At 41.3% G+C, this 22,793-nt stretch overlaps 1 protein-coding gene across 6 annotated transcripts in view; it reads left to right on the top strand.

Moving 5' to 3' along the window:
- IL4R (interleukin 4 receptor) overlaps positions 1–22,793 on the top strand; it is a 28,034-nt gene that overhangs the window by 1,080 nt on the left and 4,161 nt on the right. Inside the window, exons 2-11 of one of the 6 annotated variants that reach the window (XM_077827642.1) lie at positions 133–351; positions 12,009–12,088; positions 12,333–12,446; positions 17,384–17,525; positions 18,431–18,600; positions 19,504–19,661; positions 20,668–20,827; positions 21,477–21,576; positions 22,474–22,552; positions 22,700–22,785. In XM_077827642.1, coding sequence (XP_077683768.1) covers positions 12,377–12,446; positions 17,384–17,525; positions 18,431–18,600; positions 19,504–19,661; positions 20,668–20,827; positions 21,477–21,576; positions 22,474–22,552; positions 22,700–22,785 — 965 coding nt within the window. In that variant the 5' untranslated portion in view covers positions 133–351; positions 12,009–12,088; positions 12,333–12,376. Of the gene's footprint in view, positions 1–132; positions 568–7,832; positions 7,901–12,008; positions 12,089–12,332; positions 12,447–17,383; positions 17,526–18,430; positions 18,601–19,503; positions 19,662–20,667; positions 20,828–21,476; positions 21,577–22,473; positions 22,553–22,699; positions 22,786–22,793 lie in introns of those variants that run through there. The other 5 variants (XM_077827643.1, XM_077827640.1, XM_077827641.1 and 2 more) reach the window with 5 other exon arrangements.

The raw sequence follows: 22,793 nt of genomic DNA, 5'->3' as shown, positions 1-22,793 counted from the left end.
GTGTCACATGGCTTCTGCTCACCATTTTGAGAATATGGGTTTGTTTCCAGGGTACTGATTGTAAATGAAAATTAAATGTCACCGGCCTGTGACCTGCTTTTTAAAATCACAAAACGTGTCTAACTTGTCTAGGGCCATGCTCGTGAAGGGGAAGAAAAGAAGGAAGCTAGCATTGGTGAGAACTGAGCCCCACGTGGGGAGGAGAATAAAAGAGAAGGAAGCTGCCTCCTCTGTGGGTGTTTCCATTGAGTCACAAATTATTTCCTTCTGCCTGCTCTGTAGTGTCGTTGCTGGGAACTCTGTTGTGTAGGACTGTACCATGTAAAAGAAGAAGACGTTTGTTTGACAAAGGTAAATGAGTGGGCTGGGAATGCAAATTCCACTCTGCTTAGGAGAGTGCGTGTAATAAGGAAATGTGCAATAACCCATTGAAAGAAACAAGTTTGTACAGTGCCTGCCCTGAAAATGAAGAACGGAGTAGAACAGCGCTTCCCACTCACTGGCTTGGGACAAAGTTACCTGATAACAAAATTCACTTTCTAGCCCTGAAAATGAAGATTGGATCAGGCAAGTTATACCAAAGAGCTTCCACCCCCACCTCTCTCTGTCTCTCTCTGTCTTATATTTAGCTGAAGAAAGTTTTTACCCTTATCTGATTACTTGCTAAGGAGAGTTGTGTTGTGAACTCTATGTTTTACTGTCTTGACTTGTATTTACATTTATCTTTGCTGAAAGTATAGAAAGCTATTCCATTTTTCTCCTACATATTGAATGCCCAACCTTCCTCTATTGGTAATTGGAGGAGTCATAATATTTGTCTTTCTTATCAGGACTTTGATCAATACGCTGTAGCTGGAATTGTTTGAAAAAGGTTTCTTCAGAGTTATTTGCTTGTTAGAATTGGATACAAGTATCACAGGAAAGAATTAATAGAATTCCAGTTACTTTTACTGAACGTTCCCTTATCTTTCCTGGAGGCTTATACAGCAATACTGATCACATCTGAGGACAGAAGATATATCAGAATATGAAAGGTGTAAATGTAGAAGAGCAGTTTTAGATGACTGACTAAGGAAGGTCCATGTAGTCTAAATACTGAAAACCTCTCGCAGATGTTAATGAAATTCAGCTTTATCTCCAACTCCTGTCAGAATTAAACTATTTAAAAAGGAAGGTTTCAGGCTAGACTTCATGTGTCAGTACCAACTTTGCTGTTGGCAGAAACCCATTTTTATTTCTTATGGTTATTTAACCCCGAGAAGCCTGTTGAAATCTTTTCTTTTCCATATCAAAACTGAAAATTCAAAAAGATATCTGTCACCATGAAAACCTCCTGACAGATACCTCCTGCAAGTTCCCCTATGTGAGACCACTCTTCCCAGGGCCCTGAGTATTCAGCAATCATAGAATTTGCAGTAGAATTCACCCCCTGCTGCAGAATTGTTTCCAGAATCTCTGATTTCATTTTTTAAAGAATTGTATTTCTAGTCCTTATGACTGCGAAGGAAACCTCAAAAGTGTGAATGGATGCCTGTCTAACTCTGCAAAGAGCCAGCAGCAATAGCTCTGAGAGGAGTGAACTGTCCTAGTTATTTCAGTCAGGGACCTTTGGATTCGGAGATTGTTCCATTTCTGCACATAGCATTTGTCACGCTGTCTGCAGTGGTTCACGACCATGAGTGTCAACCTCAGGGTAGATGGTCAAAAAGCAGGGCAGGGACTCCAAACTGGTGGTATGGTCTATAATGAGATTCCACCAAACCAGTAACAAATGTGAACTCCAGAAGCACTAAAACAGTCTTACCATGGAGTCACAGAAAGTCCCCTTGGGCACTCCAGTCTATCGTGCCATCAAGGCAAGCTTAACTCTGTGATAAATGGTTGCTTTACTCCAAAAATCACAAAATATTCAGGTTGGTTCCTGTCCTGGAGACTGGTCATTTACCCCAGGTCAATTTGTACCTCAGATCTCACACCAAAGACAATCCTTGTAGCTAATCCCATAGTAAACAAACTAAGGATTTATTAACCAGGAAAAAGAAAGGAGAGAGTTGTGACACTGTACCTCATATTTATCATAGTAGTATTATTATGATATAATTATAGCATAATTATGATGTATTTTATGCAAGATGGGTTCTGTAAAGTGTAATTGGAAAAGTTATGATTTGCTGATATGATTATCCTATTTATATGCCTGTATCATTTTTGTATCTGAAGTTATAAATCCTGACTATGTATCTGTACTTCAATTGTAGTTACACATGGGTCATGCCCACTAGACAAGATGCTTTCAGTCTAGATAGCTGGTTGGGAAGGGCCTATTCTGGGCCAGTTCTGGGTGCCACATTTCAGGAAGGTTGTGGAAAAATTGGAGAGAGTCCAGAGAAGGCCAACAAAAATGATTAAAGGTCTAGAAAACATGAGGTATGTGGGAAGATTGAAAAAATTGGGTTTGTTTGGTGTGGAAAAGAGAAGACTGAGACGGGACATGATAACAGTTTTCAAGTACGTAAAAGGTTGTTACAAGGAGGAGGAAGAAAAATTTTTTTTCTTAACCTCTGAGGATAGGACAAGAAGCAATGGGCTTAAATTGCAGCAAGGGAGGTTTGACGTTAGGAAAAACTTCCTAGCTGTCAGGGTGGTTAAGCACTGGAATAAATTGCCTAGAGAGGTTGTGGAATCTCCATCATTGGAGATTTTTAAGAGCAGGTTAGACAAACACCTGTCAGGAATGGTCTAGGTAATACTTAGTCCTGCCACGAGTGTAGGGGACTGGACTAGATGACCTTTCGAGGTCCCTTCCAGTTCTATGATTCTGTTCAGGGCAATGAGCCATTAGGGAAAACAATAGGCCTTAGGAGAAGCTTATGGCCCAGCTGGAACACCCCAGACAGCCTGTAAATAATGACTGCTATGACTCTACAAGGACATTTGACCAGGCCACATGATTGGGGACTCCATCTTGGGATGTTAGTATTTTTCCACAAACCGGTCTGGGAACTAAGTTTTGAAACAAAGGGTTCCCACCATATGCTGAAGCTGTATGAGACAGGGAATGACATCATCTATTGTTCTTCACTCCCCACACAAGACTCCTTCAAACACCTGAGGAACAAAGACTGAATTGGGGGAAGTGCTGGACCCAGTCTAAAGGGATTTCTAGCCTGTGTATGAAGACCTGAAAAACCCAAGCTGTAAAGCTAATGCAGCTTGTGCCTTAAGAATCTACAAGTCTGCCTGTACCATCCGTTAGGGTGAGACTCTGCTATTCATACCCAGACTGTCTAGAACAGTGGTTCTTAACCTGGGGTGCACGCACCCCCTGGGGGTGCGAGATATGACAGATTTTTTTAGATGGTAAATCATCGAAAATGCAAATTAAGCACAGACACTTAAGTACGACTACTTTGTTTCATCAAACCTATGTGTTTATTAACATTATACATTTTTAATTATTACTGTAATATACAAGCAAAAATTATATCTAGGTTTAAAGAACTGAGCTACTTCAATGATTTTGTTAAGGGGTGCGAGATCATATTTTGAGAACCAAAGGGGTGCAGGCTGCAGTAAAGGTTAAGAACCACTGATCTAGAATATTAAGCTTAGGTTGTTTTTTTGTTTATTTGCTAGGTAATCTGCTTTGATCTGTTTGCTATCACTTATAATCACTTAAAATCTATCTTTTGTAGTTAATAAATTTATTTTATGTTTTAATCTAAACCAGTGAGTTTGGAGTGAAGTGCATGGGACTCTTAGCTCAGTGAGGCTGTTGCATTTCCTCTCCACGTGGGGGGGAGGACGACAACTCTATAAGCTTATTCTGTACAGTTCCTTGTGCAGCGCAAGATGGTATAATCTTGGGTTTATGATCCAGAGGAAGTGTGTGCCTGGGGAGCTGAGAGTTACTTTGGCTTTAGCTTTTCTACTGTTGGTTCGTGCAGTGGCCAGACAGAGAGCCTGCATGTAACTGCAGCTGGGTGTGTCCCTATCGGTGTGTATGCTAGTGGAAGTGTAAGACCAGGAGCGTGTCTGCAGCTTGTCACAGCACCACAGTGTGAGAGGGAGCCCAGGCTGATGGGTCAGAGGGCTCAGTGATACCTCAGTTCCAGCTGGCAGCCTGGGGGGAACCCGTCACAAGAGTTATTTACAGGTTAAAGCAGGCAACATTTATACACATATGAGTTACAGTTTGTGGTTCGAAAAGGTGACAGAGATGTAGTAGTCTGTCAGCACTAAATGTCTTTTAGGGCTAACCCAAGTTGACCCTGAGGATCTCTGCTTTTGTTTCCTAGCTCTGTCCCTGTGAGAGTCCAAACAGCAAAGAGATGGAAAAATTTCATGTCCGCTATCTTTATTTCTCTCTTCCAAAATTAAAACTGATGGGACAAGCCCTTCTGCACTTAACCTGTGTAGGGGCAATTAGCAAAGTCTTTGTATCATGATTAAAGCTAAGATTTTGTCATAGGTATTTTTAATAAAAGTCACGGGCAGGATGCAGGCTATAAACAATAAATCATGGAAGATCGAGCCCTGCCACCCAGGGCTGACAGCCAGAGCCCTGCTGCCAGAGGCTGAAGTCATAGAGGTCATGTAAAATCACAGAATCCATGACCAGCTCATAGCTTTAATCATTTTGTTTCACAATGGCCCACTTTGTTCTGATAGTCCTCCTTGGTGGGCGAGGTAGGCACTCCTCCTGCCAGGGGTGCTGGAACAATTTGTACAGTGTGGGTGCTGGAAGCCAATGAGCCAAACTGTAAATCCTGTATATAATGGAAACCACTTCAAGCCAGGGGGTGCAGCAACACCCTTAGTTCCAGCACCTATTCCACCTACATGTGTTCACAAGTTCAGAGCAAACATTTTTACAGTTATAAAGCAAAACTTACATATTACCTTATAGCACGGGATACAGACATCATAAGGAAGATTGATGCATGCAGCAACTTACAAGCATTTTATAGAATCTAAAAACTAAACACATCCTTGCAAGTTAACACCTGTCTTGAACAATACTAACATGGAGGTGGGCTGGGCTCGTTTCCAGCTCTGGATTTGTCAGTGCTTAGCTGATGCCTACAGCCTTGGCAAGAGATGGTACCTGGTCTACAAGTGTTACAGCATTTTTCCAAGATACCACAGAAATCAATATTTTTGCTGCATAATGAGAATGTTCAAATTTGAGCCATAGTCATGTATGTGTTTGAGTGTGGGAAGGATAGGAATGAAGGATATGTCCTGGAGATACAGAATTTTGGATTTTTTGCTGCAGATTTGGTCCAATTGTGCCATGGATTATACTGGGCCCTGCCTATAGGTATCATTTATGACATCTGCTGTTACTATGAGTCCCTGACAGCTGTCACCCATTAGAATTCCATAGCTATGGGCCTGAAATGATTTTACAATTCTTATAATTGGTAAAAAGTAAAGACCAATAATGTAATTGGGGAAAAGTAAAGACAACTGCTAGACACTTGCAGTTTCGTTATCTGAGAAAATACCTTCTTGCTTGCAGACAAGGTTAGTGGGTGGGTCATAGATCCAAATGACATGTCATGACACCCTTTGCCTTTTCCTCTTCCCCTTCATGAATGCTTATCTTGGAATGCACAAATCTGATTATATCTTAAGTAGAACAACAACAAGAATAAAAATTACCTGTTTAGGTTTTACTGAAGAAAAACTGTCTGCCCTCTTTTGATTAAAAGCTTTTTTCCCCTATTAGAGAGCTTTGTCTCAATGAGTCTTGTCATCTGCTGGGGACACACTTCATTTTATGAAAAAAGAAAAGGAGGACTGTGGTACCTTAGAGACTAACATTTATTTGAGCATAAGCTTTCATGAGCTACAGCTCACTTCATCAGATGCATCCAAGCACTAGGACACTGGCAGTTAGAGCGTGTAAAATGTCATGAGCTGTGAACAGCCAAAGTGGTGGCAGCTGGACAAGGAGAGTGGTACTGAAGAAGTCAAAAGGAAAGGTTCATTTACAAACAACATATACAAATAATGTCTTGTTCCTTGTTCTGAAGTAAAAGGCCTTCCTTATGCAGTGGCCAAACTTAAAATGAGGCGGGAACTATTGTTATTTATATATCACCATGGATGTGCACAACATATAAAATAAGACATGGTCATTGCCTTGTGACTCTACAATCTAAGGCCTTGCTACTGCAACTAACCTTGTGCAAGTGGAGAAAACAAATAACATGAAGGGAGATTAAGGGGATGACAAAACAAGGGGGAAAGAGTCTAAGGGAACATTTTATGTTTGTATATTGCAAGCATGAGAGCTTTGGGTTGCGATAATTTGAGTTGTCACGTACATTAATAATCCTTGAAATAACAGAAATAATAAAATACAGAGAATTAATTCACCCTTTTCATTCTTCAGAGTGGCCCCCAACACACACACTCACCCCTTCATTCTCCCAGTGTCACCAGTCTCATCTTCTTTCACTCTCCCCCTTAGACCTTCTACACCACCCTGTTCCAGAAATGACATCCCTTGCTCTCTCCCCCTCATAACTCAAATTCTTTCCAAAACCCACTTCTTCCAGGAGGCCTGCAGACTCTAGCCTATGTCTGCACTGTGAAATCACTATCCAATGTCAAGAAATAAGCAAACAAAAAGCCCATTATGAATTGTATTCCTTTTCTGGATCTCTCATTTTTGTTGGTACTTAACAAAACATAACAGTAAATAGCAATAATAATATAGCAATGCAATAAAATCTATTTCCTGGCTTCTTTATTTTCAGATTTGGATACAACATGAGCTGGTTCTTATGTCCTTGTGTTCTTATGATTCTTAAGCTCTTTATTCATCCAGTTCATTAATGATATAATGAGGTTTTACTCTATCATTCTGTACTGTTAAATTGATTTTAGGTTCTGACTATAACAGATATGTCAGTTCTAAAGAGTGTCACAGATTGTTTTTTAAAATTAAAAGGCCTGATTTTTAAACAAATTAGGTATCCGTTTACATGCACAATTACCACATATGTAAATTGAGCAATCTTGGGTGGAAATGACCACAATTAGTCATATGTGTGTGCAGTTATCCAGTATGTGTAACAGTCATGCTAAGTGCACATGTAATTTGATGCATTTATACATGTAATTTATTTAAAAATCAGGGCTGGACGTTATTGATTATTTGCCTTATATTAAGTTAACTGTGTGCCATCACGTTTTTTTTAAGAGAGAGGAATGGTCTAAGCATAGAACCCAGGACCAGGAAATTCCAAGTTCTACTCCTAGCTCTGACACTGATTTCCTCTATGGTCTTGGGCAAGTCCCTTAACCTCATGCCTTATTTCCATCAACTATAAAATTGGAATGATAATACTTGTTTTCATCAGGGTGTTGTGAAGTTAGGGTATGTGAAGCATTTTGAAGATATACACTGTAAGTGTTACGTTTATTTTATTATTTGTTATTACGAAAAACTTTAGGGCATACATATGGGACAACTTTTGCGATTTTGACAGTCTTCCTAATTCCTGAGCTTCATTTAATAATCTACTGCTTTTATTAGAAAGAAAAAATACGTTTTGCTGTTTTGAGCAGTTGATTGCATCCATTTCGCCAAAACATAAAAATCTTTTTTGTGGGGAGATCTTTTTGCTTTGGGCTCTGTTGATTTGTATATGCTTACGCAATGTGGAATTCTTTGCCAAATCTTTTAAGCGTTTCTTGGAACACTAGTCATGAGACACCATTACTCAGCAGTTGACTGGAAATCAACCATTTCCTCTCTTGAGAAATCCAGACAGAGAAGGAATAATTTGTATCTTGGAGAATTTGTTCTTATTTTTCAGATGCAGAAAATTCTGTTCAAATCCAAAGGCAGCTGTGTCCTTTTGGAATTATTTCTTACTCTTTGGTTAGTCAATTTTTGTCTGTTTTCAAATGCTGATAAGTCAGTTCTGAGGTAGTGTGTGTGAAATAAATAGAAATGCATTGCACTTTATAGTGAGATCAGCAGTGACTGCTTAGTTAAGGTTGCTTAACAGTTTCCATCTTAACTCCTTATTCTTAGTCACTCATAACTTTGTGAAACCTTAACCATTAAGGTTAAAATTTTCCAATGCTTTCACTGGGGTTTTTTCATATGAGGAGAGTAGAAAACAATATACCATTTTAAAAAATGGTGACCATTTTGAAAAAAGAAAAGGAGTATTTGTGGCACCTTAGAGACTAACAAATTTATTTGAGCATAAGTTTTCGTGAGCTACAGCTCACTTCATCGGATGCATTCAGGGTGCATCCGATGAAGTGAGCTGTAGCTCACGAAAGCTTATGCTCAAATAAATTTGTTAGTCTCTAAGGTGCCACAAGTACTCCTTTTCTTTTTGCGGATGCAGACAAACACGGCTGCTACTCTGAAACCTGACCATTTTGAATAGCCAACAACTAATACAGCTTGAGGTAAGGAGGGGAATAGCACAGTGGAACCTGCCTTAGAGTGGAGTGAAGCTTCATTACAGGAGAAGTCCTTTGAAATGTATTTAAGCAATTCAGGTCCTTTTACTCCATTTCATTATAACTGGGTTTTTGTATGTGTGTAAATATTTACACACATACAAAATCTAAGACACTGTCTTCTGTGTTCCCATCATTTACAACCAATGTAGGAGCAACTCGGCTTGCAACTCTTCCCAACACTCGATGAAAGGCAATGCTTGGAGGAACGTGGCTGCAGCTAGCCTTTGACCACAGCCTGCATAGTTGCACATATGTGCACACTTCCACAAATAAAAGGCCAAAGTATTTCCAACTTCTTCCACAGCAGAATTGTGGCTCTTGCAGCCAGTTCTTGTCTTGTGCTTTGGTGAAACTCACACCCAGTGAAGGTACAGAAAAGTTTCTTCTACTTTGGTAGTGAGGTGAGCAAGAGAGGACAGTGACCCATGAGCTGCAAATATTGTTCTCTAGTCTCCTCTACTTTAATGTAAATTAAATCCTCTACAGAAAAATCTCTCTCACCATAGGAAATATTCAAAGAAGTCTTCTTCTCACTAGCACATCACAGAGTGAGAAGCAGATGAACAGATAATATGCAAGCTATGGGCTTCGTGATTTTCAACAGAAGAACTGCCTCACACAGGAAGAAAATATAAGAAAATAGGAAATGCAATGCCGAATCAACCTTCTAGTTCAGTATTCAGAAAAGCAGACTTTGACTGCCTCAGGGAACTGATGGGCAGGATCCCCTGGGAGAATAACATGAGGGGGAAAGGAGTCCGGGAGAGCTGGCTGTATTTTAAAGAATCCTTATTGAGGTTACAGGGACAAACCATCCCGATGTGTAGAAAGAAATATGGTAGGCGACCAGCTTGGCTTCACAGTGAAATCCTTGCTGATCTTGAACACAAAAAAGAAGCTTACAAGAAGTGGAAGATTGGACAAAGGACCAGGGAAGAGTATAAAAATGCATGCAGGACTGAAATCAGGAAGGCCAAACCACACTTGGGGTTGCAGCTAGCAAGAGATGTTAAGAGTAACAAGAAGGGTTTCTTCAGGTATGTTAGCAACAAGAAGAAGGTCAGGGAAAGTGTGTGTCCCTTACTGAATGAGGGAGGCAACCTAGTGACAGAGGATGTGGAAAAAGCTAATGTACTCCATGCTTTTTTTGCCTCTGTCTTCACGAACAAGGTCAGCTCCCAGACTGCTGCACTGGGCAGCACAGCATGGGGAGGAGGTGACCAGCCCTCTGTGGAGAAAGAAGTGGTTCGGGACTATGTAGAAAAGCTGGACGAGCACAAGTCCATGGGGCCAGATGCGCTGCATCCGAGAGCGCTAAAGGAGTTGGCGGATGTAATTGCAGAGTCATTGGCCATTATCTTTGAAAACTCATGGCGATCGGGGGAAGTCCCGGACGACTGGAAAAAGGTTAATGTAGTGCCCATCTTTAAAAAAGGGAAGAAGGAGGATCCTGGGAACTACAGGCCAGTCAGCCTCACCTCAGTCCCTGGAAAAATCATGGAGCAGGTCCTCAAGGAATCAATTCTGAAGCACTTAGAGGAAAGGAAAGTGATCAGGAACACTCAGCATGGATTCACCAAGGGCAAGTCATGCCTGACTCATCTAATTGCCTTCTATGACGAGATAACTGACTCTGTGGATGAGGGGAAAGCAGTGGACGTGTTGTTCCTTGACTTTAGCAAAGCTTTTGACACCGTCTCCCACAGTATTCTTGCCAGCGAGTTAAAGAAGTATGGGCTGGATGAATGGACTATAAGGTGGATAGAAAGCTGCCTAGATTGTCAGGCTCAACGGGTTGTGATCAATGGCTCCATGTCTAGTTGGCAGCCGGTGTCATGTGGAGTGCCCCAAGGGTTGGTCCTTGGGCCGGTTTTGTTCAATATTTTCATAAATGATCTGGAGGATGGTGTGGATTGCACCCTCAGCAAGTTTGCAGATGACGCTAAACTGGGAGGAGAGGTAGATACACTGGAGGGTAGGGATAGGATACAGAGGGACCTAGACAAATTAGAGGATTGGGCCAAAAGAAATCTGATGAGGTTCAACAAGGAGAAGTGCAGAGTCTTGCACTTAGGACGGAAGAATCCCATGCACCGCTGCAGACTAGGGACCGAATGGCTCGGCAGCAGTTCTGCAGAAAAGGACCTAGAGGTTACAGTGGACGAGAAGCTGGATTTGAGTCAACAGTGTGCCGTTGTTGACAAGAAGGCCAATGGCATTTTGGGATGTATCAGTAGGGGCATTGCCAGCAGATGAAGGGACGTGATCGTTCCCCTCTATTCGACATTGGTGAGGCCTCATCTGGAGTACTGTGTCCAGTTTTGGGCCCCACACTACAAGAAGAATGTGGAAAAATTGGAAAGAGTCCAGCGGAGGGCAACAAAAATGATTAGGGGACTGGAACACATGACTTAGGAGGAGAGGCTGAGGGAACTTGGGATGGTTAAGTCTATGGAAGAGAAGAATGAGGAGGGATTTGATAGCTGCTTTCAACTACCTGAAAGGGCGTTCCCAAGAGGATGGATCTAGACTGTTCTCAGTGGTAGCTGATGACAGAACAAGGAGTAATGGTCTCAAGTTGCAGTGGGGGATGTTTAGGTTGGATATTAGGAAAAACTTTTTCACTAGGAGGGTGGTGAAGCACTGGAATGCGTTACCTAGGGAGGTGGTGGCATCTCCTTCCTTAGACGTTTTTAAGGTCAGGCTTGACAAAGCCCTGGCTGGGATGATTTAGTTGGGGATTGGTCCTGCTTTGAGCAGGGGGTTGGACTAGATGACCTCCTGAGGTCCCTTCCAACTCTGATATTCTATGATTCTATATCGGACAGGAGACAGGACCATATGCAGCAGAGGAAGGGACTAGCGTTTGCTTGTAACCAGCTGACATAATGCTGAACAAGACTTGTCTCTGTCTTCACTGCCTGCAAAGTCATGGTCACAACTGTATTAGTTAACACAACTCTTCAAAGTTGTGTTCTAACTGTACTTTTCTAGTGAAGACAAGACCTTAGCCATTTCTAATCCAAGACAGTATTTTCACTACGTGGCCACTTATTTTCTTTAATAGCTTTTTTAAGTGACTTTGTCAAAAGATTTTTGAAAGTCCAAATAATGTCATTTGGATCTATTTTATCCACTATGTGCTTGATGTGCCTCTTTAATATACAAGAATTCTTTGGGCCTAATTTTCCTTTTTAGAAGTTGTGCTAATTTTCCCTATTATAGCATGGTCATATAGGTGCTTTATAACTCCATATTACTGTTTTAACAAATTTGCCTGGAACCGCAGTAGGGCTCAGTGGTCTGTAATTCCCAGGATCTTCCCAGTGCCTTATGTTAAAGGTTGGTATGGTATTTGCTAGCCTCTAGTTCACTGAGATAGTAGCCAATTTTAATGAGAAATTGCATGTTTTTGTTAGCAAGTCAGCTGCTTCAATCTTAAATTCCTTCAGGACTCTGGGTTGAACTATCTGGTCTTGGTGACTTGTTGTTCTTAAATGTTTCAGTTTGTTCCAGTACATCCTCTTTTGGGACCTGAGTTTCTGGCAGTTCCTCATCTTTAGTACCTGAGAAGAGTAGGTCTGGTGTAGGTATCTCTCCAACAGTCTCTGGGGTGAAGACTTTTTTAAAGAACTCATTTAAGTCTTTTGTAATATCCTTATCTGCTAAATTGTTCCGTTTATTCCATGGCAAAACTTCAGGGGATTCGGAATATACTGGATGTGCTAACATCTGGCACTGGGGGCAATATGGAGGGTGAAGGGTAGAAAAAACTGTGTTCTTTAACCAGTTTGTATGCTAATCTAAGCTTTTAATGTTTTCTATTGCAGGATCTCAGTACAGCTTCTCCTACAGAAACTGACAAGTGCTAACAATGGCTGACAGCCTGAAGGCTGCAGTGCTTGCTTTATGGACCCTTTTCTTTTCATGTGCAACATATCACAGTGAGTTTGCTAATGTTGTAACGTAATTCATTTAAAAGTAATTTATCAACAACACTTTAAAGTGAATAGAACAATTAGCAAGCAACATTTTTACCATAATTCAGTAGCCATAATAATATGTCTGATTGCAAATATCAACAATATTTATATGTTAGAATATAGTCTCAGTTCTAGTATATCTTTCCACTAATATTTTCAACATGCAAAGAAAAACTCAGGAATTGATAAAGAGCTGAAACGGATGTTTGGAGAGACTGTCTTTCTGTTCCCCTGTTGTTGCAACTGGCTTTCTGATCTAATCTATCTGCTTTGTTTATAGTGCTCATATTCGCAAAAAGAAAAGGAGTACTTGTGGCACCTTAGAGACTAACCAACTTATTTGAGCATGAGCTTTCGTGAGCTACAGCTCACTTCATCGGATAAGTGAGCTGTAGCTCACGAAAGCTCATGCTCAAATAAATTGGTTAGTCTCTAAGGTGCCACAAGTACTCCTTTTCTTTTTGCGAATACAGACTAACACAGCTAGTGCTCATATTGCTATAGTCTGCATTCTCTGCAGCACTGTCCCCTGCTGGCCCAAGGCTATCCAGTGGATATCTGCCCTGGAGGGACAGAGTATTAAACTCCCGGTGGGTCCTCTCATGACTACCACTGCCCACCATGCGGAGACTCAGCCAACAGCAACGTGGTTCTTGAGAAAGCTATGGTGACAGGGAGGAGGGGGAAACAGCAGACCAGTGCACAGATGCTTCAGTGTGTGTAGGGGTTTCTCCCCTACAGGCTGTGACACTGTAATCCCTTTCAAATCCCACTGCGTGAGGAGAAAATTTCTTGTAAACTGTGAAGTAAACCTTGAAGAGTTTCCTGGTGCTGTCCAGCGCTTTTGGTGCCTCCATAGGGAAGGATGATTGAGGCCCATATATGTGATGTCTCCTATGTGCCCTTTGCCCACCAATTCTATCCTTTTTTAAGTAATCAAGTTTTTCTGGTAAGATTTAACCTTTATAAACCGCTGGTGCTGCTCATTGCTCTTTGGTTATCCTCTGGAGACCACTGAAGTGCAGTTTATGTAACAGGAGGAGGATTGGGCTCTAGATGTCTGGGGACTTTTTTCTTAATATCTTTTCCAATATTTCCTTGGGAATAGAAGGTAGATTTATAGGATGATAATTGCCAGGGTACCTCCTTTACCCTCTTGAGAATCAGTCCTACATTTTACTTTTGGTGCAGTCTTTTGTTAGCACCTCATTTGTCCATGGTTTAAAAAAAAACGAAAACTGTCTGTGGTACAAAAATTGCATTAGCTCATTTCTTTACTTCCCACAGTCCCAGTTCTACTTCCAGTGATATCAGTGGGAATTTTGCAATAGAATTAAATGGGAGAAGAATCAAGCCCCACAGGTGTATACCGGCTAAGACATCTAATTTGAATATGCTTAGATTTTCCAAAATTTTCTAACCCACTTTTTGTCAATGTTTGGTTTTACAGGTTTGTTTCTTCCTTATGAATTGCATGTTTCAAGCTTCTTTTTTGAATTTTTCTTGTTGAAGACAAAAAAAATAAGTTCAGTATCTCAGTTCCCTTTTCAACTATACAAATTGAAAGTAAACTTTGAATTGTATGTGGTTTCAAAAGGAAATTCTCAAAGATCTGAGATTTTAAAAACTGTGCTAGAGATGAAAAAGGAAGACAGTAAAATAAATACAGAGTATGTTAAAAGTTGTAGGGAAAAGATAAGGGAAGTAAAAGGCCAAATGAATTAATGCTGCTAGTCAAAGTAGTTTAGGAGACTAGAGAGAGCTTTTTACACCTCAAGGGAGAAGGAAACTCCATTAAAAATTAGGAGGGAGTGAAATTAATGCTGATTCAAAAATGACTGATACACTGAACTCCTCTTTTCAAATCTGTCTTTAAGAGGAAAAATAAATAAAAGTTTGAATAATAAAAAGTAAGAAAGACCTTGTAAAAATCACAATGAATAAAGAGTACTTTGAAATTGTAAACCTATACAAATTAGCAATATGCATTGTAGGGTATTGAAGGAAATTTATCCTTAATTGACTGAACCACAGACAATTGTTTTTGAAAAAAACGTGGACGGTGTGGAGATATCAGAAGACAAGGGAAGCAAATGTGGTACTGATGTTCAGAAAAGGAAAGAAGAAAGAACCTGTTAATTATTTACCGATAAGATTAATGTTTATCCTCAGTAAAATAAAACACAAGCAAAACAGTTTAGAAATTTAGATGATGATGGAACCATGAGCAGCAGGAAGTGTTGGGGTTTATAAAGAGTAAATCATACCAAACATACTAAATTATTTATTTTATAGAGTTAAAAAAATTAATTCCTGAAGCTTCAATTCTTACACATGCTAGTAGTACTAGTCAAGTAAGTGAGTCCCAGTGCTGAAGGACTGGAATGGGTTACCTAGGGAGATCGTGGAATCTCCACCCTTAGAGGTTTTTAAGGCCTGGCTTGACGAAGCCCTGGCTGGGATGATTTTGTTGGTGTTGGTCCTGCTTTGAGCAGGGGATTGGGCTAGATGACCTCCTGAGGTCCCTTCCAACCCTGATGTTCTATGATTTCTATGATGATTTCTAAAGTAAATGGAATTACTCAAGTGAATAGGGACTGCTTGGTGATTAAGACTAGAAGGACTGGGCATTTAGAAGAGGAAGTGAAAGTAACAGATGTAATATATATGGATTTTAATGAGGATGAAAGACCATAAACAAATGACAATGATAAGCAGCAAAGTATTAGTTGGCTTAAGTTTCTAGTAAAGTACCACAGGGATCAGTGTTAGATCCAGTCTTATTTAACAACTTCATTAATGCTCTTGAAGAAGGAATGAACGGCATGTTCATGAAATTTTCAGATTACACTTCATAAAGAGTAGGTGGAAATACCCATCACACCAGAGAAATAATACAGAGGAACCTAGGGAGATTAGAAACATGGGCAAGAAGTTACCAAGTAAAACTCAACTTGGAGAAAATGCAAGCTGACATATTGGAGAATTAATCCAAGCCCAAACGCTGAATGGGTGAGAGGAACCTGGGAAGCAGGAGTGGCTGAAAGAACCCTAAGAAGTGGGACTTCCCAGCAAATTAATTTTCAGTTTGCGGTGTGATATGACAGCAAGAAAAGGACCGAAAGAGTTTTGGGTTACATATGCAGAATCATCCTGTCCTGGAGCAGAGGAGGAATCCTTTCTCTATCTAACCCTTGTGTAACTTCAGCTGGAATACTGCCAGCAGGCTCTGTCCTGGGAACCTCATTACTAGAAAGAAAGATGTTGACAAGTTTGTCAGAGTTCTGACAGCAGCAACAAAAAATAACCAGGGAGGTGGAGGAGACTGACGTGAAAAGAAGGACTGGAAGAGTTAGATCTGCATAGCTTGTATAAGAGAGGACTGGGGGGATGTGACAAAAGTCTACAAATACCCAAAGGGTCAAGCGCCAGAGAGGGAGAGGAATTATCTAGGACAGGAAAAGTGGGTGGTATTTACTGACATTGTTTGTTTTTTTAAAAGTTCCCGTTTCAGATTTTGGGGCATGTTGTTAGCCTTTATAACTACATGAGATTATTGTCACACATGCCCTCCCACCCCCTTCCCTTCTGCTGTTCAGTACAGTCACATATGGCATCTTGTTTCAAAGTAGATTGTAAGTTCTTTGGAGTAGGGAGCAGGTCTTGCTGGGTATCTCTACACTACAGTTAAAAACCTGTGGCTGACCCATTCCAGCTAACACAGGTTCCCGTGACTCGGGCTAAAGGACTATTTAATTGTGGTGTAGATGTTCTGGCTCAGGCTAGAGACTGGGCTTTGGGACCCCGTGAGTGGGGAGGGTCCCAGAGCCAAGGTTCCCGCCCACACTTGAATATCTGCACCCCAATTAAACAGCCGCTTAGCCTGAGCCCAAGTCAGCTGGCATCCAGCTATGGGTGTTTAATTGCAGTGTAAACATACCCATTGTGTTCGTGCATCACCCAGCACAACATGGTCCTGATCCTGACTGGGGCCTGGGGCCCTACTACAATACACATTAATAATAATAATTAATTAATTAATAATGGGCATAACTAGGAATAAGGGAATGAAGTATCAGGAGAAAACTTCTTTTAAACATGAAAGTTAATTAGACTATGGAGAAGCCTATCGCAGGGAATGAGGGAAGCCTGCTTGCTTGGGATGTTTGACAAAACACTAGAAAATGCCTTGTAGGCAGGAACCTTATTCTGATTCCTAGGAGAGTGCACTGGCGCCTAATTAATCTTTTCTGTCACTAATATCTATGATTCTGATATTCTCTGATTAATCTTTAATAACCTTTACACAGAACTTGTGATAAACTAATTTCCCAATGATAATGTTTCGGGGCCTGAGAGTAGGTGAGCTGGAAGCTGTTTTGGGGTCTTTGATCCAAATTCTGATTGTACAGCCCTTTCGTTTTGTCCCATAGAATTTTGAAGTGTGCGCTGTAGTGGGCCAAGTTTAGTTTCTCTTCCCATTTAATCTGAACAAGTCAAATGATTGAGCTTTCACGCTCCCTTTAAGAGATTTTAATAGTTCACCTTAATTGAATTGGCTCGTTACCACTGACCCCTCCCCCCCACTTGGTAAGGCAACCCCTGTCTTTTCATATGCTGTGTTTTTATACCTCTCTACACTATTTTCCACTCCGTGCTTCTGATGAAGTGGGTTTTAGCCCATGAAAGCTTATGCCCAAATAAATTGTTAGTCTCTAAGGTGCCACAAGGACTCCTCATTGTTTTTGCTGGTACAGACTAACACGGCTACCACTCTGAAACCTTTAATAGTTCTGTTTCAAAAGAAGAAATTTCTACTTCTTAGCACCAGACCCTGTTCTGGCTGATTTTGTTTCCTATTTCTGTCACTGCTCAGTGTTGTGTTGGTTTTTCCTTAGTTTTGGCAACAGGGCGTATACAGAGGTTTGAGTGCTTCACTGACTATGCCCGGGAGCTGTCTTGTCACTGGGAAGCGGCTGCACAAACAAACTGCTCCAAGGAATTCCGGCTCTATTACAAGAAGGAAATTTTATCGACAGTGTAAGTGTTTATTGCCACTTTCTGGGTTCATTGTTAAAACATTAAATATGCTGCAATTATTAACAGCCCTGCTCTACCTCTCTATGGCCATGGGGTGAGGTCTGAAGCACAGCAGAATCAATGTGGTCCTGCTGCATGGGAAAGGGCATAATGCTCGGGGTCCTCACCCCCTGTGTTTGGTAGAGTACAACTCTGCAGGCGTCCCTGCACCCCCGGTGCAGAGGGGATCGTTAGGTGTGAACCAGGGACATGGCAGGGCCAATGGATCTGCAGCTACCTTCACTGGACATGAAGCTCCATGTGGGGAGTATTCAGCAGTGGCTGTGTGATCTAGAAGGGGTTGTATTCCCTGTCTTCAGCCTGGGGGAAAGGATTGCCCTCCCCTCCCCCACCCTCTCCCCTGGAACCCAGTGGCTCTCCTGCGTATAGCGCAAGAACATAGGGCCAAGTCCTTCTTCCTGGTTCTATTGTGCAGAGGCCTGCTGGCACTCCCACAACAGAAGCCAGTTCCAGCCTCTCTCCCCAGCTGATTACAGTTTCTCCCCAGAGACATGCAAGTGGCATCACTTTGAACAGGTTAGCTGACCCCTCTTTCTTTTCCAGACTAAAAGGCTTTCCGTCACCAATATGCTCTCTCTTTTGCAGCCAGGTGAAAAACGGGTCCTCACTGTGTTAATTTCTCCTTTACAGACTAGGCCGTAGCTTTCTCCGTTGAGTTTTTCACTGGGGGATACACAGATAGCTAAGACTTTTGTACCAAATGCTTTCTGGGAACTAAGTTTGTGCATCTCAGATTCAGCTTACCCACTGGGAGCCTTCTCTGATGACACTGAATGGGGGCTTAGTTTAAATGAACTGAGTGCTTAATCCTATGTAAACATCACATCAATTCTGATTTTTTTCAGATATAACACATGCATCCCTGAGACTGGAAAAGGCAGCAGTATGAATTCAATTTCCAACTGCATTTGCATAATTCTGCCCGAATATTTCGCGGCAGGCCTCGCATATAATTTAGCACTGCAGGCCAATGGGACAGTGCTATGGAATGACACTGTGGAAGTGGCATACATTGGTGAGATATAGTTTGTTACAGATTTGTGACTGATATATCCCATTCCACATCCCCAGCCAAATACCTCACCAGCATCACACAGTCAGCACCTTCCTATCCTCTGAGAGAAACGCACCTAAAATGTGTTCTTCATGTGGCAACAGAATTCAGGGATGAGGAGTAAGATGTCATTGCCTATTTCTGAGAGAGGACAAATGTCTGTAGCCAGGATTCTTGGCCCCAAACACATCTCATGACAGTTTAATCACCACCCTGAGTGTCTGAATGGGCTTAACAGGGTTTCTAGAACTAATTCTTGGTAGATTGCAATGGCCTTTGGTAAAATAGTTAATGTCTCTCTGATGTCACAGGATACAGTCAGCATAAATATATCTATTGCACACATGCACGCCCACATACTTTCCTGGTATTAAAATAGTTTGTATGGATAAATCTGTCTCACCTCAGATATTAGGAGAAATATTTCAAGAAACCTGTGTAGTGATTAACCTGCAGCAGTGATCTGAGCCCTTCTTTGATGTCATTGTTGCTCACTAGCAGGATGAGTATGAATCTGTGTCTTGGGATCACATCCCCGGAGCACAGGCACCAGGGAGAGGTTGGCCAAGAAGATGCCACAAGCAAATCCCCATCCCCAGAGCACAAGCTATGAAGCAACTCTATGCATTTTTTTCATGTTGGGAGCAGGCCACTGATAACATGTATTTGAGACCTACAACTAATTCCACTGACTCAAAAATCCCATTTCAGTATGGAGTATTCTGGTTTTGGCTTTTACATCCCTGTACCAGAGCACAGGGAAACAAGGCTGAATGCAGTGCCCACATCTGTAACTACAGCATTGTCTGTGACTGAATTGCCCACTTCTGTCCATTCCTCAGAGTCAGTGTTTCCCCCTTACAGTTAAACCAAGACCCCCAACAAATCTTACCATTGAGAAGGGTGAAAATGATAACTTCTACGTCTTGAGGTGGATCGAGAGCTACAGCGCAGGGGACATGCTCTATGGAGAGGAAGTAACTTACGAAGTCAAATACTGGAACAAGCAGAATCCAGAAGAGGTAGGAAACTGCATTTTTCTTCGCTTTCTTGAGCTGGTACCCATGGTATGAAAAGTCCTTCAGAAAATCTTGAGGAGCTTTCAACCAGGTGGTTAATGGTGATGAGACTGCTGGGTACCATTTCCCCCATCATTCATGCATAAGGGACAGCAAGCACTATGGACACAGGTAACATTGCTTCAGTGACATCACCAGGAGTGGAACTGGTGGTAATCTTCTGACCTTCGCCCACAGAATAAGCTCTCCCCATGTGAGTCATCAGATCGAGACGCCTCTCACAGTAGATTGTGCTGAGATTCAGAATATGATTGTTCTTGCTCTCAGAGTTCCACTGGGTTTGGGTCCCCTTGGTGGGGCTTGAATCTCCCTATAGGCTCTGCTGGGCTCCTCAGGCTCCTCCTATGACTTCCCCTCCTTTATGACAAAGCACACTATACAACTGTTTGTGCGCTGTAGCAGTTGCCACACAAGACATTAGTGCACGGCAGACTAGTGTTGTGGACATTCGCACTCTGGTTTGCCATGCGCTAATGTCCCATCCAGACCAGGTGAGATTCTGTAGCACAGTATAGCAGCTTTGGAGAGGTGCCAGGACATGATACTACTGCATACTGCCCCAGTTTGAGCCCTGGATGCCACTGAATTCATATTTCATTAAACTCAAGTCATTAACAACAAACTTAACATATTAAAGTTCAATAGTCATAGGCTGATTCTCAGAATAAATTAGCCAGGTTCTATGTTTTATTTAGATTATTCCTGATATTTTTTTTAATTGTGTGCTGAAAATGGATTTAATCCACCTTAAATTGTGCAGCAAAGGAGTTTATTTCTCTTCAAATACATCTTGAGCTTTTGGTTTGTCAGCAGGTATCAATTTGATGGTTACAGCAGTGAAATCAGTAAAACATATTTATATGAACTGAATGTCACACCTAACACTGTCCAGGAAACTAAACATATATTCCATACAGAACCTAAATGTGTTACTTCACTTTTTATTCAGGAGTTTGTAGAACAGCTTCCCTACCAAACGACACACTTCGAAATTCTTGCAATGCAGTTGAAGCAAGGGTATGACTACCTTGTAAGGGTACGGCGTAATTATACAGGCAGCTATTCCACCAACTGGAGTGACTGGAGCAATGCAGTTGAATTTCACAGTGGTAAGTATCAGTAACAGTTGCAACACAGTGGAAGAATCTTACAGGATTCTAAAGCACATGGTGTACATCCCACTATTTCTTCTGCCTTTCTGTATCAATTAGAGAGATGTAGCCAGTGAGTCCCAGGGCTGCTAATAAAATCCTCCTCCTCAGACTTTTACTTATTGTAGACCGATGCCCAAAGACTCCAAAGAAAACAAAAAGCATATTACCAAAAGGGCAACAACCACACAGTAATCAACTCCACTGCTCCCACCATTCATTAGGTCCATCAGTGGCTACTAGCCAGGATGGGCAGGGACGCAAAACCATTCTCTGAAGTTTCCCTAGCCTCTGTTTGCCAGAAGTTTGGAATGTGCGACAGGATGATCACTTGATGATTCCCTGTTCTCTTCATTCCCTCTGGGGCCCCTGGCATGGGCCACTGTCTGAAGACAGGTTACTGGCTAGATGGACCATTGGTCTGACCCAGTATTGCCGTTCTTATGTTCTAGAATGCCTCACATACCATAACTGTAGGTCCCCATGCACATTTTGATACATATATGGGCTTTACTTTAAACCCTTTAATTGGCATTGTTTCAAGGTGTACAGAAGATCACTGACATGACTATGCTTATTGATTGTGCTTTTATTTCTGAATATATAGATTATGGAGTAACTTTAGAAGATAGTCTGCAGAGGATTGTTCTCATATCCTGCATGTTGATCACGGCTCTGATTTTAATCTGTTACTTCTGCTTTGCCATGTATGTATCATACTGCACAAGGGTTTACAGAGCAGCAGTTCACCAAATATTCGGTTTCAAAGAGCGTAATGGCATGTACAGTAGTATAGTACTTTGTAATCATAAAGGACCTTTTGTCTGAAGATATACAAGCAATCTCTTTACAAACATGAATTAACTAACCTTCATATCATCTCTCTGAACCAGGCATATAAAGAGATTAGATTACAGCACTTTTCTCCACTAAACCATCTGTATGATATTGCCAGGACTTCACAGGAGCCTACTGAGGCTTAATTAATGAGTGTTTGTAAAGCATCATGAGACCTACTGTTGAAAGGCTAATACACATTTTTAAGGGCTGCATCTGAGGTCCTTACTCAGATTTTACTCAGTCCTTGCTCAGGCTAAATTCTTATTGATTTCAATGGGCCTGAGTAAAATCCTCAGAATTTGGCCCATATAATTTGAAGAGAGCAAATGCAGCTAATATAATGTTAAAATGTTAATAGAGCCAACATCCTCATCTTTATAAAGTATTCCCCTTGTCAGAGCAGGATCTGTCATCTTTGGGCCCCCAGCTCTGCAAGTATCTCAATAGTGCTGGTTATCTTATTGCAGTATTTTATTTTTGAGGAGTAATTTGCTGGACTTGGGTCACATTAATAGATTTTCCTGTTTTCTCACAATCTCAAATAATAATCTGACCATGTGACTGTGCTCAGGCCAGTTAATCATTAATATATGCACAAATGTTTACACAAGCATTGCTGAAAAGCATTGTCACTCCTGGACATAAACAGAATAAGTGCTTCCAGTTGAGCATACAGACTGGTTGAGGAGAGAGAGTAGGGGTAGTGAAACTGGGGAATTGGGCCCAAACACAGCTAAGAGTAAGCAACGATTCTTGCTTTGCAGAGTTAAGAGAGAATGGTGGGACCAAATCCCAAATCCAGCCAAGAGCCATCTTGTTGTTAAGAATGTCAAGGGAGCTCAGGTATGTGATTTAAAGATTTTACAAAAAAACACATTTCCCATGTGTTTAAAAAATGAAAGAAGTCATATGTTCTGGTGCTGACTGTGATTCAGAGAAATATCAAGTTTAATTCAACCATACCCTAAATCTGTTTTATGCCTCTTTTAGATTTCAGTCTGGAGGAAAATGCTGTCCACTGATGAAATTAAGGCACCTTTCTATGATGTGAAACAGACTCACAAGGAACACCAACTGTAAGTAA

Source organism: Eretmochelys imbricata, chromosome 10 (genome assembly GCF_965152235.1).
Source record: "Eretmochelys imbricata isolate rEreImb1 chromosome 10, rEreImb1.hap1, whole genome shotgun sequence".
Taxonomy (NCBI): Eukaryota; Metazoa; Chordata; order Testudines; family Cheloniidae; genus Eretmochelys; species Eretmochelys imbricata.
This window is presented reverse-complemented; position numbering and strand designations above follow the sequence as displayed.